Source organism: Temnothorax longispinosus, chromosome 3, assembly GCF_030848805.1.
Source record: "Temnothorax longispinosus isolate EJ_2023e chromosome 3, Tlon_JGU_v1, whole genome shotgun sequence".
NCBI lineage: Eukaryota > Metazoa > Arthropoda > Insecta > Hymenoptera > Formicidae > Temnothorax > Temnothorax longispinosus.
This window is the reverse complement of record NC_092360.1, coordinates 8,726,446-8,741,719: the sequence shown is the minus strand read 5'-3', so window position 1 is coordinate 8,741,719 and position 15,274 is coordinate 8,726,446. Positions and strand designations below refer to the sequence as shown.

The window sequence follows — 15,274 nt, the reverse complement described above, 5'->3', positions numbered from 1 at the left end:
CGGATGTTGGTGTGTTCATTCGTGTGCGGACTGCGGACTGCGGGGCAGTGCGGGGGGCCCGGCGTTTCCTGCGACGAGGCTTCACGCCATATTATTTGTCGATTGTCGAGAGTCTACCGAGGAAACGGAGCGCGTGGCGACGCATTTCGTTTTCTGTCCGACACAGATCCACGGTCGAGGGACTTTGGCGATGAGCGATATCGAGGTGAGTGCCGAAAAATCGCGGATCCTCGCGCAACCGACTCGCGAACCGTCGTCGCGTGAAACGCGACGAAATAACGCGACTCGGCACGGCCATTATCGATCCAGCGGCGCAGTTCCTACTCCCAGCCATTATCGGTACCACGCGGCGTTCGTGATGACTCGACGCGCGCGACTCGTTCGCTGCCGCTAATTGCGGAATGTGTCTTGAAAAAATGTGCAATATCGAATTCCCGACGATTCGCCGACGATGATTTTGATCTCGGCGAAAGCGCTTTATTAGGTTATAAACGTGAATAGCTGAATCGCGATTGGTCGGTCGCGCTCATATGTTTAGAACATTGGCGATTGTTATCGTTGGTAACATTCGCTATTTAGAAAATTTAATTCTAATTTGATTTGATATGTGTATATATATATATATATATATATATATATATATATATATATCTTCTAGGTTAGATTTGTATACATATGTATTTATTCTGATGAAAATGAAATGTTTTCGCAAATGCTTTTTGATCTGAAGTTCAATTTACAAGAAGGTCTTTATTTGTCTTTATTAGCTTGTGATATATTTGTTTATATAGAATGCCAAACATTGTCATACCTTGGAAAGTTACAAGTTATCTTTTGGAGTAAAGCTTACATTACTATTGAAGAACTCAGTTCTGTCCTCTTAGACATTGAACATTCTGTTTTCCATTTGCAAATTTATCGTAAGTTTTAAATATTACTTAACATTTCAATATTAGACGCATGAAGACTTTTAATTTAACATTTAAATGCATTTATATTTATTGAAGTATTAATTAGTACTTTTTATTTCTTCTATATGTGTGTGTGAAAGATATGTGTATTCTCGCAATGGAGTTAAGGAAAGTGGTTGCTCAAATTAATCTGATAAGAATTAATTCAAATTCGGCCCTGATAAATGGGTGCCAATAAGTATAACTTTAGTAATTAATTCAAATCAACAACTAAACTATAAAGACAGTTGTCTTACACTTTGGCATGGACGACAGATTTCCATAGACGAATATCCTCCATAAAGAACTAATTCTTATCATATTGATTGAGCAATCACCCTTCTTAAGCAATAAAAGAATTAGTGGATTAAAGAAAGATATTATAAAATATCATAAATATTATACTTCTTTAATCTGCTAATTCTTTAGTTGCTTGTAACTCCATTGTGAATATTTCTTTTATATACAGAAGAAATAAAAAATATTAAAAAATACACAAATAAATATAACATATTTAAATGTTAAATTAAATGTTTTTATATGTGTATAATATTATCATGTGTGTATAATTCATGTGTGTTAAATATTATCACATTTTTTTTATGTCCTATTTCTTCAATTTAATTTATCATGTAAAATATAATGATAATTCAATTTTGTATCATCTTTGTATATACATGATATAACTTGTGGTAACGGTTGTTTTTTAATTTGCAGAGAAGTGGCAGTCGCAGTGCAAGCCCCCGTCGACCACGAACTGCGGACGGTGGCCTAAGAGACTCGCGATCGCATTCGAGATCGCGTAAGTCGCGCGAGCGGAAGGAGCACAAAGAGGTCAACAAATACTCGAGGTCGCGTAGTCGATCCGCGTCACGCGGTCGCAAGTCGTATCGGGGCAGCAAGTATACCGTTGGTCACCGTAGTAGCCGCAGCCGAAGTCGTTCGCCATACCGCGGCAGTCGTTATTCCCGTAGTAGATCTCGCTCGTACTCGCGGTCGCGGTACTCTCGCGACCGACACGTGTACCGGTCACACTCACGCAGCCCGATGTCATCGAGGCGGCGGCACATTGGTAATCGCGACAATCCTTGCCCTTCCCGTTGCCTAGGTGTCTTCGGACTCTCAATTTTCACGACTGAACAGCAAATCCAACATATATTCTCGCGATATGGCCCAGTAGAACGAGTACAGGTCGTTATCGATGCAAAGGTATGTGAGACTTGATGTAGTCATGTATGTTTATTCATATATTAATATAGTACGCGACAGTCCCCACATAGGTGTTTACACTGGGGAACAATAAAGTTGCGCCAGAAATTTAGAACGTTCATTCTTAAGAGACACATGATACGTTAAAGGCTTCTGGCCACATATTAATATAAATCTACGAGTAAATTAGAAGTTAGTACAACTTAGTGATAGCGCAGTTTAATGGTACCACATGTAATTCATATTTACAGACTGGACGCTCTAGAGGATTTTGCTTTGTATATTTCGAATCGTCCGAGGATGCTAAAGTGGCTAAAGACCAATGCACCGGCATGGAAATTGACGGGAGACGAATCAGAGTAGACTTCTCTATTACGCAACGCGCTCATACTCCTACTCCGGGAATATACATGGGAAAACCTACGCATCTGCACGACAGAAACTGGGATGCTCCGAGACGTAGAGAGTAAGTCGTCTAAGTCCTCTCGAAATAATAAGTCAAAAAAATAATTGACACATTATTTCTCTTTTTTCCGTTTTTTAATTCTTTATTTTTTTTAATACTGGAAACAATAGAGTTAGCTACAGAGGAAGTTATCGTCGCTCACCCAGCCCATACTACAGCCGTCGACGTTCACGTTACGACCGCTCTAGATCGCGCTCCTATTCGCCGCGTAAGTACAACGTCCACTTAAATTTGTAATTTGCAATATAAGCTGTCTACATGGATATATGTGTCTCATCCTTGTACTAAATTTATGTTAGAACACGAGATTATACGTCTATATACAGGGTGTTTCAAGGATAATAAAGTTGTATGAAAGTTCGTGAAAAATTAATTAATAAAAAAATTAATAAAAGTGCATGCCACTTTTTTATAAAGTAGTTTCTATATAAAGGTTTTAAGGTATAACCAATCGTAAGCATTGATTAAAAAGTCATCTGTCCGTGTGTCGTGCGCGCAATGGTATTAGATAATTAGATGTCAAACAAAACGTTGCCGCTGTACGCATACTACTGCACGATCATACTTTATAACCAATGTATTGATTATACCTTATACCTTTATATTTAAGAAACTACTTTATAAAAAAAATGACATGCCCTTTTATTACTTAAATTTTTTACGAACTTTTATGCTGCAATTTTATTATCCTCGATTTTCGGGACACCCTGTATATGTATAAAACTGCAAATTATCTAGCAAAAACTTCATATTTTCGTAATTTCTTGCACAACGGTGCTTACTGTAATGTACGTTTATTTCTCTTATCTCACTTTTTTGTTTTACTGAACACTACACGAAAATTTTACGTGGAGAAGAATTCTCGCATGTTTCATAACGTTTATTTTTCTAGAGAAAGACATGACTTCTCATCATAATTCTTTGTTACGGCCGGGCATCTTGCTGTGTTATATACATTAATTAACTGCTTTCTTGAAGATATTTATGAAAATTATGAAATCTAAAAGAAATTAATATATTGCGTAAAATATTTTAAAAAAATTAAAATACTTAATATCGATGCTGCTTACTATTAATTTCAAGAAACGATTTTGCACGCGATATATCTTATTACGTTGAAAAATGTCGTCGAGCTATTTACAATATAATACTTTTTTCGGATTCATATTTTCGTAGACCGCTTATATTTATCGAAACGGTAATGTTAATTGGATTACAAAGTAAGCACTTAAGTTAGCAAGAAATCGGCAGACGGGAGCATCAGAGAAATGCGCTCGATAAATCGTACGGTAGTAGCTAAGCAGCAATCCGTAACTTGCGTAAACAATCATGGTTTTTTTGTTGCTTAATGAATTTCAGGACGCTATTAGTCATGCAAGTGATGCGAGGCCAGGTCCTTTCGGAAGATCCGATGAGTTTGACCCAAATATTTCGTCAACGGGTCAAAATTATTAAATTAACAAAATCACATTATATTACTATTCTTACCTTACCTAATCCTGCATCCGTATGCAGATATACAATCTCGCAAGCGTTTTAGTTACACTACTATAAACAGTATCTACTATACAGTATATACTATAAACACTATTGACGAAAAGAGAAATGTAAAATGTAGTAAAGTGTAGCATACCGTTTGCACGAAAACCAGTAAGGTTAGAATAGATGTAAAACCTTATTTTCATAAGTTTATATCTCTTCCTCTTAATGTTATGAAGATAAGGTTTCAATTGTGTAATAATACAGGCTATAATGTGAGCTGGAATATAATTGAGTGCTCGATATTTGTGTTGTCTCTAGCTTACAGTTGTATTCCAGCCGTTGACTAGAATCTTTTAAAAAATGTGAAAAATTCTCTCTTTAACGAAAAAAAAAAAATAAAGTAAACCTAAATAAATAAAGCAGGAAAACGAAACGCAAAGATATAAAAAAAAAAACACAGAAAAATAATAACGAGCTTTGGTACAAGTAAGTTCTCTAACCTGTTTGTTTGTTTATAAGGTTTTGAATCAAGAGGTATTGGATGATAGAGGGAAGTTTGAAGTTTCACTCTGAAAAAATGAGTTTTGAAAAGTCGAAGACAAGATATTTGAAGACACGTTTATCTTGCTCGCATTGTCAAGAGTCAGAAGGTTTTCTCGGTTGCTTGTGACAAAGAATATGATCTGCAATTCATTTCCGGCTGAGAAGCCTCAAGCCTAGAAGAAAACGTCAAGTAGTGCAAGCCCGAAGACAGAATCGAGTTGATCGTCAGACCCCCGACCGGGACGGAGTTCATTTTGGTTGGGGGTGAAAACAGGGCCGAACGTGTTTCCGAAAAATATTCAAGAAGTTCATCGAAAAATCTTTCGTAGAATAGGGACGAGCGTAAGGTGCTCCCAGACCTTTATACCGATCATATTCTTTATCAGTTGGTTTGGTTGCCACACGCTATTTTATTCGCTCTAGAGAACTGCATATACATATACATATATATATATATATATATATATATATATATATATATATATATATGCTTATATGCAACACCTCTACATATACATACGTGAAAATAAAGATAAAAGTCCGTATACCTCCTTTATCACATCCTCTCCCTCCACCATCCTGAGACCTCCGTTTCCTCCAAGAAGACCTCGGTCTATTATGAATTTTACCTAGTGGTAATAGGACTATCATAGCATTTTTGTCAATAAATGTTGTTTCTACCACAATCTACTTTGATCCCTTCCCTTTTTGTGTGGTTTCTCTTTTTTACATTGCGGATATTGGTGCGTAACACGCGAATCGCTTTTTACACTTAGGATAAAAGTAATGCTGCGGATTGATTCCTTTCCACGATATCCCTGCGCGTTTATCATTGCCTTTGCAAATATTTGAGGTCTTGTAGAAGTGTATAACGGAAGTCCATTTTGTCGGGACTCGATCTGAATTTTAATGCCAATAAAATCAGCTTCCAGCAAAGTAATTGCCTTTTTGATTCTAATCCCCATGGATCACCAGGTGTTTTCACAGAATTTCGAAAGGTCCACATCCATTATGTAGCTAAAAACTTTATTTTAAGCGATTCTGTTAATTAAAGTGATCTGACTTTGTTCGTCCTAGGAATTATATTCCTATTTTCAAATTCATATTTCAAGATATCGAAAAAATAACAATCGAGCCATCGAAAGTCGAACATCGATCGATCTATTGCATGCAGTACGCACTACGCACTCGTTTACGGTATATGTAAACACACGACCTACGACACACGTGAATTTTGACATTCTGAACGTAAACAAGCTTGCGATCGGTTGCGACTTCGCGTGAAGGACGAATTTTCGGAGATGCAAAAGGCGAAGAAGAAAGGCAAGCCGCAACAACCTCCCTCGTCCGTCGCCGAGCCCGCGCCCGCGGAATCGCTGACGGACGAGGACGTGGGCAAGGACTTCGGGACTCTCATGAACGCGCCGCTCTCGAAAGGCGGGCACTTCGTCTTCAAGTCGGAGAAGGCCTGGACCGTCGACTCGTCGGAGTACTCGGAATTCTTCACCCTGAACCTGAAGGAGGTGTCGGCCGCGATTGACTGCGTTCCGTTCAACGAATACGTCGACGTGCCCGACAGGTACTTCGTAGTAAGTACTCGTGGAGACACTCGAGATACAAGTGATACTTTAATTGTAAGGACCTGGAGCAGAATAGCTGACTTATAATTTTAAGACAGTGTTTAAATCTTTGTTTATAGTAACGCACAATACTGTCTTGTGTCACACGTCTTGTACATATGCACGAAGTGTCGATATTTGTAAGACTTGAGACACAAAACAGTATTGTGTTACTAAAAACAAAAATTTAAAGCATAAAACATTGTCTTACAATTAGAATTATAAGTCAGCTATTCTGCTCAGGCCCCAAGAGATATTCAAGAATACGTAAAGAGATATCGACACCAATCGCACGAATGACTCCCGATCGAACGACCGATTAATTCGACGATTTGCATATTGATTCTAGAGCGATCAGTTGACGAGTATCTACAATGATGCTGAGAGAAGCAAGGCGGCTTACAGCGCAATTCTGGATGAACTGATCAAGGAGAACGCGAAGACTGACCAATCGAAAGATATGAAGTCAACGACAAACGTGAAACCAGAAAACAAACTCGATCATTTAGAAAAAGATCCAGATTCTTTAGGTGATATAGAGGAAGATCTAGATTTTTTATTGTCTCTAAAGGAACCTCTCCCGAGCACTGTGACAGAAATCGCCCAGCCCATGTCGCTATCTACGTCTCGTAGCAGTGGTAAGATCTTAGATTGAAACAAGTATTTCAGCATTCTCCACTTTAGTAGTTTTGTTTTCGCAAGTTTGGTTCTGAAAATTATGAGGCCAAGTTTCCGTCTTTAAAAAGATAATTGTAAACGTACAATTTGCAATTAGACTAGTTTTCTGCAATGTGATGAAAGGTTTATATCGTAAATATTCATTGACGATTTGTTGCAGATTCCAAACCAAAGTCGAAGAACATTCCGAATAAACCAATTGACTTGGACTTAGAAAAATGGCTAGACTCTGTTTTAGATGACTAATTTTCCTATATTATTGTGAAAAGACTGAGAAAAAAAGGAAAAGTAACAAAGTAGATAATGTAAAATTATAAAAAGGTCGTTTATTTGACACATATAACCATGTAAAGAATTATATTTTTATGATTAAAAAACTATATGAATCTATATCTTGTTTTTACATTAAAAAATATACATTATATATTATAATAAACATATATATATATTAAATGCATTTTAAAGAGTAACTTATACTTATAGCTACCTCACAGCTTGTTAAAATGCAGTGAAGATGTTAGTCTTTGAACTTTTTTGTAAGAAATACATGCATGTAGTCATATACTACGAGCATAATGGCACCGCCTGGACCTAATCTCAGCACCTTTGGCACCAAGCCTTTGTACAAGGCTCTAAATCTAGAATGGCAGATTTGACGAGTGAGCGATCTCGAGCTCAAGTACAACGATATTGGTAAGTAAAACGTATGTAAATACCCTTCTCTCTTGTAAACAATACGCATGGTGTTCAGTGTCCCTTTGTATTGCGTCTTACCATCTTGTGGTCCCTGAATGCGACTTTTAGCCACGTCAAACGGTATGTTTAAACAGGAAGCGACGGTACCCGAGACGAATCCTATAGCAACCTGGAAAATTTTTGAGTGCACATTACAAACTGATGGGACAACGTGCAATTTTGTACACACGTCCTGTGTTAAGTCACACAAAACTGAATGATTACTTTAGTTAAGAATTCCAGCCAAGGTTCTTTACTGGCTGGTATATATCCTTTAACAGAATGATAAAAACCAAAATAAAATGAATTGAACACCGCATTTCTCATTATGGTGGCTGAAAGCCCTTTGTTCAGACCGTTCAATCCATACTTTGAAATTATCTCTTTTGTCACTGCGACTGTTGACGGGCTTTCTTTCACGTGCTTTCGATTAGATTGTAGTTTTACTTTGACCACTTCGAAAGGATTAACTAATATAGCCTCTGTAACACCGGCAAAGAAACCAGCGCATGAGAATGTCTGCAACGATGCAACTTTTTTTTATTTTGTAATAATGTAAATAATTGGCAAATTATAATAATCGTATTAGAGTAATTACCAACGGAGTGGGTGCACTAGCGCCGAATAAGAAAAACTGTTTATATTGCTCAAATGTGAAAAACTAAAAAAGAAAACGTTTCTATAAATAAAAAAAATGCTAGACTTCTATTTGCACATCAAGCAATGTACTTACTTTAACTGCACGTTTGGGAGTTTCTACAAGTATCGGGGGCAAAATTCCCTTCCAAAATGCCGGTAATCCTTCAGTCTTGTACATTTTAGTCATACAATCCCGAATTCCTATAATATTAATTAGCTAACGCATGACACAATACAAATGTTTAAATGCTATATATAAGTACCTGTATAATATAATGGATCTGACTTGGTTGTCTTCACTTGGAGCTGAAAACGCGTTTTAACAAGATCCATTGGATGCATTATGCAAACTTCGATAAAACCTGCCGATCCACCAGCACCAATCTGGATGGCAGCCTCTTTTAAGAGATTCTCCGTGGTATTACGTGTCATTTTTGCAGTCTCGATAAACGGATCGTCCGATTGATATGAAATACGGGAAAAATAATCAAAATATATTATTTTTCACGTCAACGTAATATAATACCCTATGTTGTCATTTGCTCGCTGCAGGTTGCATCTGAAAATAAATAAGTCAATTTAAATTCCTTCTGCTGTTGTAAAATTGTAAATAATATATACTGTATTACAGTAGCGATTCTCTAAAGTGACATTTATAGTTATTCTTGTGCTCTTGAATCGTTTGACGTTGCATCACTTATTCTTACCAGCTCGGTTTAACGGATGAAATGGAATAATATATATGTGCTATCTTCTCCAGTGAGACATCAGAAAGTGTTGATTTATGCGCCGATATACCTGCACTTTTGCTGTATAAATTAAAGTTTCTCTATTTTCACAACCGACACCTTGTCTTGATCAGAGTTCCTGTCAGCGTGATCCATACTGCGTGCAAGAAATCTGGAGAACACCACGACCTAAAAATAATGTTTGTTGAGTTGGGATCTATTTTTAGAACTCAGAAAAGAATCCTAACCTTCAATGCAATGATTAATACTTATTCGCATAGAGCTTATACAATTTTTTATTTGCAAACACATCCACAACTGTGATCTACAGTGTATAAATGTATTAAGATGCTTCATTATTAATACAATTAACATATATATATATATATATATATAAAATTGTGCACTTGTTTTGTAGCTTGCATTCGACTAAAATATGAGAACTAAACGATTTATATAATTATGTAAAAAAAAGTTGACTATCAGCTCATGTCATCAAATAATTATTTTCTGGTAATATTAAAGATTTATTTTATATATATGTATATATTTTTTTTATTTAGTGTATAAAAAATAAAAATACATATATGCATGTATATTATTGTTAATAAAAGACAATATATAGAGGTATATGACAGGGTTTTTTTTTATTTGATAGACATGCTTCATAAAAATCTCGATAACGTTTTATCAATTTCATAAATAATTCTACGAGATTATCACCTTTATCTATGTGCATATGCAAAAACACGTGTGAAACATTATTATGCAGACCTTTCTAGAGCAGGAGACCATGTACAAAACAGCAAATTCTATCCGGTAAATTTAGCTAATAAGAAAACATCGTCGTTCCAAGTTTATAACTATTATTATATGTGGTCGAATAGAACTTTCCCACTCTTGCATGCATTCCGACCGCGACAGAGCCCGCGATCCCGATAACATGGTAAAATTTTCGTATATAACACGCGAGAATTTACTTACAACAATCGGCATGCATCAATTAAGTTAATATCCCGCACGGATTCGCAACGAATCGACGACTCATCGCGAGCGTGTCATCATCACGTTCGTTATCTAACCGCGTTGCATAATTGAGTGATTGGAGAAATTCTCTTTTTCTTTTTGCGTTTCTTCGCGACGTTCGCGATAAGCGAGTCGACATGCAAAGTAGACGACCGGATGAATAAAAAGAAAAAGGGAAAGAAAACAAAATAAACAACGAGACGTCGAGCCAAGTTTTTCGCGTGGCTCGCGGCGGGTCTTACTTTTTTTTTATTTCTTCTTACAAGTTAAGACGTATCACGTAAAAGAACGTCGGACGATCGCGACAAAGCGTTCTTTCATCCCCGCTGATTTCCGCGATCACGTGACACGCTTATTATCTTTCCAAACATGCGTAGTATGCATGCATGCATCTCTCTCTCTCTATTCACTATTTTAACGTCCACTTTGACGCTCGCCACTAAATTACGTCTATTTCGATCGCTTGGTTCGATGTTTACAAGTATAGTTCCGCCACGCACGCGTCCGTCTGTCAAACGGTCAGACGGCCCGGAGGCCCGAGTGACGGACAGTTTCGCAACGCCGCGATTATCGACCGTCTCTCGCTCGCTCCTTCTCTAATCACCTTTGTACCCCGTCGAGGCGCGAATACGTTCGCGAGTGTCTCGAGACGTAAGCGCACGTTATCGCCTTAATGACTCGCCGGCGCACGCACCAACACTAATTCGCTCCCCGGCGGGGCCTCGCCTCGGATATTCACGGATGTAAAAAGTCGCGCCGTCAATTTCGCTCCTGGCAGTCCGCCGCCGTCGCCGCGCGACGAGTCCGAGTCTCGCGTAATCTCTTCCGGTTCCTCGCTGCTATACGTCTCTTGTCCATTATTCGATCATTCGTCCAGTCATCATGTCGTCCACGCAAAACAGCGTGAGACAGCGAAAGGTACGTAACGATTCTATATCGACGATCGTTCGTTCGTTCATATTGAACGAACGAAAAGCGCATTGCCGTTGATCGCCGTGCGTCTCGCGTCTTCTTTCATGATTCGTGAATCGAGACGCGCGAGAGCGGAGCGGAGCGAAGCGAGCACGTCGCACGCATACGTACGCACGCATACGCACGCACGCGAGATCGGGGTTCGAATTTCGAACCGTGCCTCGCGTAGCGTGGCCCTCGCGTCACGTGATCGTCGTTGACACGCGCGACGAGCGACAAGCGCGCAATTGCGCTCGAAGGGCGCGCGATGCACGCGGCACATCGGCGCCAGGCGGCAGGCGCTCCCGCTCCCCGCTGTACGAGGCTCTCTGGTTTTTTTTACATGATAAGCACCCGTCGCCCGGCGGATCGTACGGGTCGCCCTAGATGCGATACACGCTCGTGAGTGTAGAAACGATGCGGAGAGATATAGGGAAAGAGCGTGTGCTTCCCCGCGTGACACTCGGTCGCGCTGCTCCCGGCGAGGTTAACGTCGACCCCCCTGCGTCGTTTCAGAGTGACCTCGAGCGAATTAACCAGAATTAACTCGATTGGCGATCGACCTAGGATGACCTTGACAACGAACTCCATGTTGACTTAATCGACGTTTAGCGCTGTCAGATGAAACTCCTCCTGCTATACCTCGATATACCGTAACGAGGATGGCACGATCAATTTCTTATCGTTCGACACGTGAAAAGGGAGATTAGATTAGATTAGAGGTGATGGATTATGTAATTGGATATAGGAAACGTCAATGTTTATTTTCCGCTATTTGCTATATTTTCATACCTATTCTGCATTAGAGATTGCGTGAGCGCAATTCTACCCGTTGAATTAATCGCCAAGTGGAGAGTTTGATCAAAGTCATCCTGGTCGATACCTGTTTAGTAGTGTAGTGTTTTGTGAAGACAAAGAGACTGATTTTTTTGTCTATATATGTGGAGAGAAAGATCCAAGACAGTAGATTGTACAATCAGAAATTTTGCCGCAGATAATTCGGAATTGAATTGAACTGAATTGAATTAATCAGATTTAATTGAATAATCATCATCAATTTTAAAGATATCCCAAGAATGGATGATTTGAGATCCATCTCGAATCATCAAGAAGATATATTCCTTTACACTTGTAACCGTTGTTCTGAATACGTTTTGCAACAGGATTTGTACATGATACATATATAACTTAATCATTTTTAGAGGAATTTCTCGTTCGTACAGGGTTGCGGGTGATACAAACGTGTAATATGTTGCAAATCTAGGTGTAAACTTTCTTACGGTAAACAATATAAGTAAACTCGATCGACACAAATAGATAGAATTTTGTAGAAATTCTCTCACTAATAGTTGTCTTGTGTCTTTCAGCTGAGAACTGAAGAACATGAAGAAGAGCGCGATAATGAATTGGCATCCTACCAGAAGAAAACCACCGGCCAACCAGGAAGGAAGTACTTCACCATGCTGGTGGTGCTTGGTACACTGTTCCTAGGTTACATAGCCATAGCGAATGACTTGAAACCCATCAGGATAGGCAGCAAGGCTATCGACACCCTAGCGTTCTCATTTAATTTACAAAAGCCGTTCTACGTGGTCGTAATCGACGCTGGATCTACCGGTAGCCGCGTATTAGCGTTCAGCTTTCACGAGTCCATTCTCAACGGGAATTTAGTGCTGGATAACGAGCTGTTCAAGGAGATAAAACCTGGATTGAGCTCGTTCGCCGACAAACCGGAGGACGCCGCGAGATCTCTGACCACGCTTCTGAACGAAGCGAAGACGGTGATCCCGCAATCGGAATGGCCTCGCACGTTGCTGACGATGAAGGCCACGGCAGGACTGAGATTGTTGCCGGAGCACAAAGCCCGCGGCATCCTAGAGGAGTGCAGAAAGCTGTTTCAAACGTCCGGATTTCAGATCGCGAGAAACTCCATCTCCATAATGGAAGGCACGGACGAGGGGATCTTCTCCTGGTTCACCGTCAATTTCTTACTCGATCGTTTTAACTCGCTCAGCTCTCAGACCACCGTGGCAGCGTTGGATCTCGGCGGTGGCTCGACGCAGGTCACGTTCCAGCCTGACAGCGCCCAGGCCAAGAAATTGGGGAAGCACGTCTACTCCATCAATGTATTCAATCACAACATGAGTCTTTACACGCACAGTTACTTAGGCATGGGTCTAATGGCCGCCAGAAAGGCGATTTTGACTTACGACATGAATCTTGAGGATACAAATTCCAAAGTTCCCATAGAGGTACATTCCGAGTGCATCAATCCGATCGTATCTGCCGAATGGTCTTATCACGGGCGCGATTACAGAGTGAGAGGTCCGATAAACGGCACGTACAAAGTGGTGAAAACGCAAAACTTTGCCGGCGGGGACGAGAACAAGCCGATAGTACGTTTCGCCGAATGTTTAAAGATAATAGAAAAGTATGTCGGCACTCTCACGGAAAGACCAATAGGTTTGAAGGATCACGAAGTATATGCATTTTCATACTACTTTGAACGTGCGACAGAGGTAAGGATTCCAAAAGTTACGAATGTTAAACAAATAATTCATTTTTTCACGTATATTTGATCAACTATTAATTTCATAATACAAAAGTAAAAAATTAGAGATATTCTTTAGACTTATATAAATATTAAGCGAGATATCGACTTATTTGATATTAAAAAGATATCTCTAACATATAAATTATAAACTATAATTGCTACAATGACAGAAATATAAGAAATATTTGTACTATTAATTTTTCAGGTAGCATTAATAGATCCATTTATGGGTGGACGGGTGCAACTGAGTTCATTTTTGAAGCAAGCCATGGAGACGTGCGATTATCCAAATACGGATCAACCGTTCATGTGTTTAGATTTAACATTCATTTATGTTCTGCTAAAAGATGGATTTGGCCTGGAACCGTCGACTAAGCTACACGTAAGTAAAGATTACGTATCGCGATATTATTTTTATTCTATGAGAATATCTTCGGAGATAACAAAGTATTTTTAATTCTTATAGCTTTACAAGAAGATCAATGGCCACGAATTAAGTTGGGCACTGGGAGCCGCGTTCAATGTTCTCCAAAATGGATTTTGACGTTTTATTGTTGTACTATTGTTAGATAAGTTTTTATTCCAGATCTGTACTTTAAAAAGACAAAGCAATGGAGGAACATACAATTGTGAGAAAGAAGAGACGTGTAAAAAATAGTATTAATGAGACTTAACATTTTTTGTATAAAAACTGTGGATTTGGCGAAACATTTGATAATTGCCGACGCACAATTGCCTAATCGTACAACCTGTCTTCTACGATTTAAAGGAAAGCAGTATTTGATATATATTTTTAGGGGTATAATATATTTTTATCTGAAGTATCATGTTATCTTATCTACTTGAAACGAAAGACATATCGCCGCGTATGTATTTATGACAGTTCTTTAATACGTCCGCAATTGTTTCATGTCGATGTGCGTTTAATGATTTTTTATAATCTATCATTTCTTAATCTTGTGGATAAATACAAATTAATGTATTTGCGATATAAATCAACGATAAAATCGATTCGCCTCAGCCATTGTATAAAATTTATCAAAGTGCAATTCACTAACTGTAAAAAATGAGATGAGATTACACGAATGTATTCTCGCGGCGACATATCTGCTACGAAATCGTCATGTAAAACACGGAAACGGTATCTCTGACATATCTCGATGCACAAAAACTGCAGTTCTCATCGCAAATTTAGTACAAAAACAGATTTTATCCCCGATGCTAACGTCTACCTGTTAAAGTATGCCAACAATTAATGTACATAACATTCGATTTTTGTATGTATCGCTGCATTGCGACATTTTATGGGATTCCTTCTACGATACCGCGTAGACGATTCCTCATATTTATTGTAACGCGTCCAGCAGGGCGATGTAATAAATTTGTATACACATTGCGTGTGTAATAGATAGACAAATATTGTTGAGATAGTTCGTACGACCCAACATTCTACAATTATTCTACATACCATAAAAGAGGACACAATTTGCGTGTATGTAATATGTGTATATAGTGCCTTTAAAACGCCGTTTTTAAATAAAGCGAATGTGTCGTTACATAGAATTATATACCGTCTTTTATTGTATCCGTTCGTATGTTCATTTTGCATTTTATATTATTTAATTTTAAATGTGTGATTTTTTGTACGTTAATATTAATTTCACAATCTATATTTTTTATCACAATAATTTACG

At 38.6% G+C, this 15,274-nt stretch overlaps 4 protein-coding genes across 13 annotated transcripts; 3 read left to right on the top strand and 1 right to left on the bottom strand.

Moving 5' to 3' along the window:
* Positions 1 to 34: 34 nt before the first annotated feature.
* Positions 35 to 5,139, top strand: LOC139810246 (transformer 2). Of its 3 annotated transcripts, none has more exons than XM_071773656.1 (5): positions 35 to 205; positions 1,668 to 2,159; positions 2,411 to 2,625; positions 2,736 to 2,833; positions 4,627 to 5,139. In XM_071773656.1, the coding sequence occupies exons 1-5, from the start codon at positions 191 to 193 to the stop codon at positions 4,650 to 4,652; spliced, it is 846 nt and encodes a 281-aa protein (XP_071629757.1). In that variant the 5' UTR covers positions 35 to 190; the 3' UTR covers positions 4,653 to 5,139. The 3 variants fall into 3 exon arrangements, with proteins under 3 accessions (XP_071629757.1, XP_071629758.1, XP_071629756.1); XM_071773657.1 differs by lacking the exon at positions 4,627 to 5,139 and adding an exon at positions 3,985 to 4,507; XM_071773655.1 differs by lacking the exon at positions 4,627 to 5,139 and having other exon boundaries at positions 2,736 to 4,507.
* A 598-nt stretch (positions 5,140 to 5,737) lies between these two features.
* Positions 5,738 to 7,337, top strand: LOC139810247 (uncharacterized). Its single transcript, XM_071773658.1, has 3 exons — positions 5,738 to 6,239; positions 6,619 to 6,907; positions 7,108 to 7,337. The coding sequence occupies exons 1-3, from the start codon at positions 5,952 to 5,954 to the stop codon at positions 7,191 to 7,193; spliced, it is 663 nt and encodes a 220-aa protein (XP_071629759.1). The 5' UTR covers positions 5,738 to 5,951; the 3' UTR covers positions 7,194 to 7,337.
* On the bottom strand, positions 7,254 to 10,816 carry LOC139810245 (mitochondrial 2-oxodicarboxylate carrier). Of its 6 annotated transcripts, none has more exons than XM_071773649.1 (8): positions 10,680 to 10,816; positions 9,029 to 9,238; positions 8,585 to 8,880; positions 8,416 to 8,522; positions 8,281 to 8,343; positions 7,908 to 8,201; positions 7,664 to 7,812; positions 7,254 to 7,585 (listed from the first exon to the last, which is right to left on the bottom strand). In XM_071773649.1, the coding sequence occupies exons 3-8, from the start codon at positions 8,751 to 8,753 to the stop codon at positions 7,465 to 7,467; spliced, it is 903 nt and encodes a 300-aa protein (XP_071629750.1). In that variant the 5' UTR covers positions 8,754 to 8,880; positions 9,029 to 9,238; positions 10,680 to 10,816; the 3' UTR covers positions 7,254 to 7,464. The 6 variants fall into 6 exon arrangements, with proteins under 6 accessions (XP_071629750.1, XP_071629749.1, XP_071629751.1 ...); XM_071773648.1 differs by lacking the exon at positions 10,680 to 10,816 and adding an exon at positions 10,318 to 10,559; XM_071773650.1 differs by lacking the exon at positions 10,680 to 10,816 and adding an exon at positions 10,034 to 10,297.
* A 35-nt stretch (positions 10,817 to 10,851) lies between these two features.
* On the top strand, positions 10,852 to 15,146 carry Ntpase (ectonucleoside triphosphate diphosphohydrolase NTPase). Of its 3 annotated transcripts, none has more exons than XM_071773643.1 (4): positions 10,852 to 10,993; positions 12,394 to 13,545; positions 13,786 to 13,962; positions 14,047 to 15,146. In XM_071773643.1, exons 1-4 carry the CDS (start codon positions 10,958 to 10,960, stop codon positions 14,122 to 14,124), a joined length of 1,443 nt encoding a protein of 480 aa, XP_071629744.1. In that variant the 5' UTR covers positions 10,852 to 10,957; the 3' UTR covers positions 14,125 to 15,146. The 3 variants fall into 3 exon arrangements, with proteins under 3 accessions (XP_071629744.1, XP_071629745.1, XP_071629746.1); XM_071773644.1 differs by lacking the exon at positions 10,852 to 10,993 and adding an exon at positions 11,291 to 11,428; XM_071773645.1 differs by lacking the exon at positions 10,852 to 10,993 and adding an exon at positions 12,062 to 12,307.
* Positions 15,147 to 15,274: the final 128 nt, after the last annotated feature.

Coding starts and splice junctions, on each gene's coding strand:
- LOC139810246 (XM_071773655.1), top strand. Junction 2,160..2,410: donor AGGTCGTTATCGATGCAAAG/GTATGTGAGACT, acceptor TCATATTTACAG/ACTGGACGCTCTAGAGGATT. Junction 2,626..2,735: donor GATGCTCCGAGACGTAGAGA/GTAAGTCGTCTA, acceptor TGGAAACAATAG/AGTTAGCTACAGAGGAAGTT.
- LOC139810247 (XM_071773658.1), top strand. CDS start 5,952: ATGCAAAAGGCGAAGAAGAAAGGCAAGCCGCAACAACCTCCCTCGTCC. Junction 6,240..6,618: donor TGCCCGACAGGTACTTCGTA/GTAAGTACTCGT, acceptor TATTGATTCTAG/AGCGATCAGTTGACGAGTAT. Junction 6,908..7,107: donor ATCTACGTCTCGTAGCAGTG/GTAAGATCTTAG, acceptor GATTTGTTGCAG/ATTCCAAACCAAAGTCGAAG.
- LOC139810245 (XM_071773649.1), bottom strand. CDS start 8,753: ATGACACGTAATACCACGGAGAATCTCTTAAAAGAGGCTGCCATCCAG. Junction 8,344..8,415: donor CTCCCAAACGTGCAGTTAAA/GTAAGTACATTG, acceptor TTTCTTTTTTAG/TTTTTCACATTTGAGCAATA. Junction 7,813..7,907: donor GGCTGGAATTCTTAACTAAA/GTAATCATTCAG, acceptor AAAATTTTCCAG/GTTGCTATAGGATTCGTCTC.
- Ntpase (XM_071773643.1), top strand. CDS start 10,958: ATGTCGTCCACGCAAAACAGCGTGAGACAGCGAAAG. Junction 10,994..12,393: donor ACAGCGTGAGACAGCGAAAG/GTACGTAACGAT, acceptor TGTGTCTTTCAG/CTGAGAACTGAAGAACATGA. Junction 13,546..13,785: donor ACTTTGAACGTGCGACAGAG/GTAAGGATTCCA, acceptor TTAATTTTTCAG/GTAGCATTAATAGATCCATT.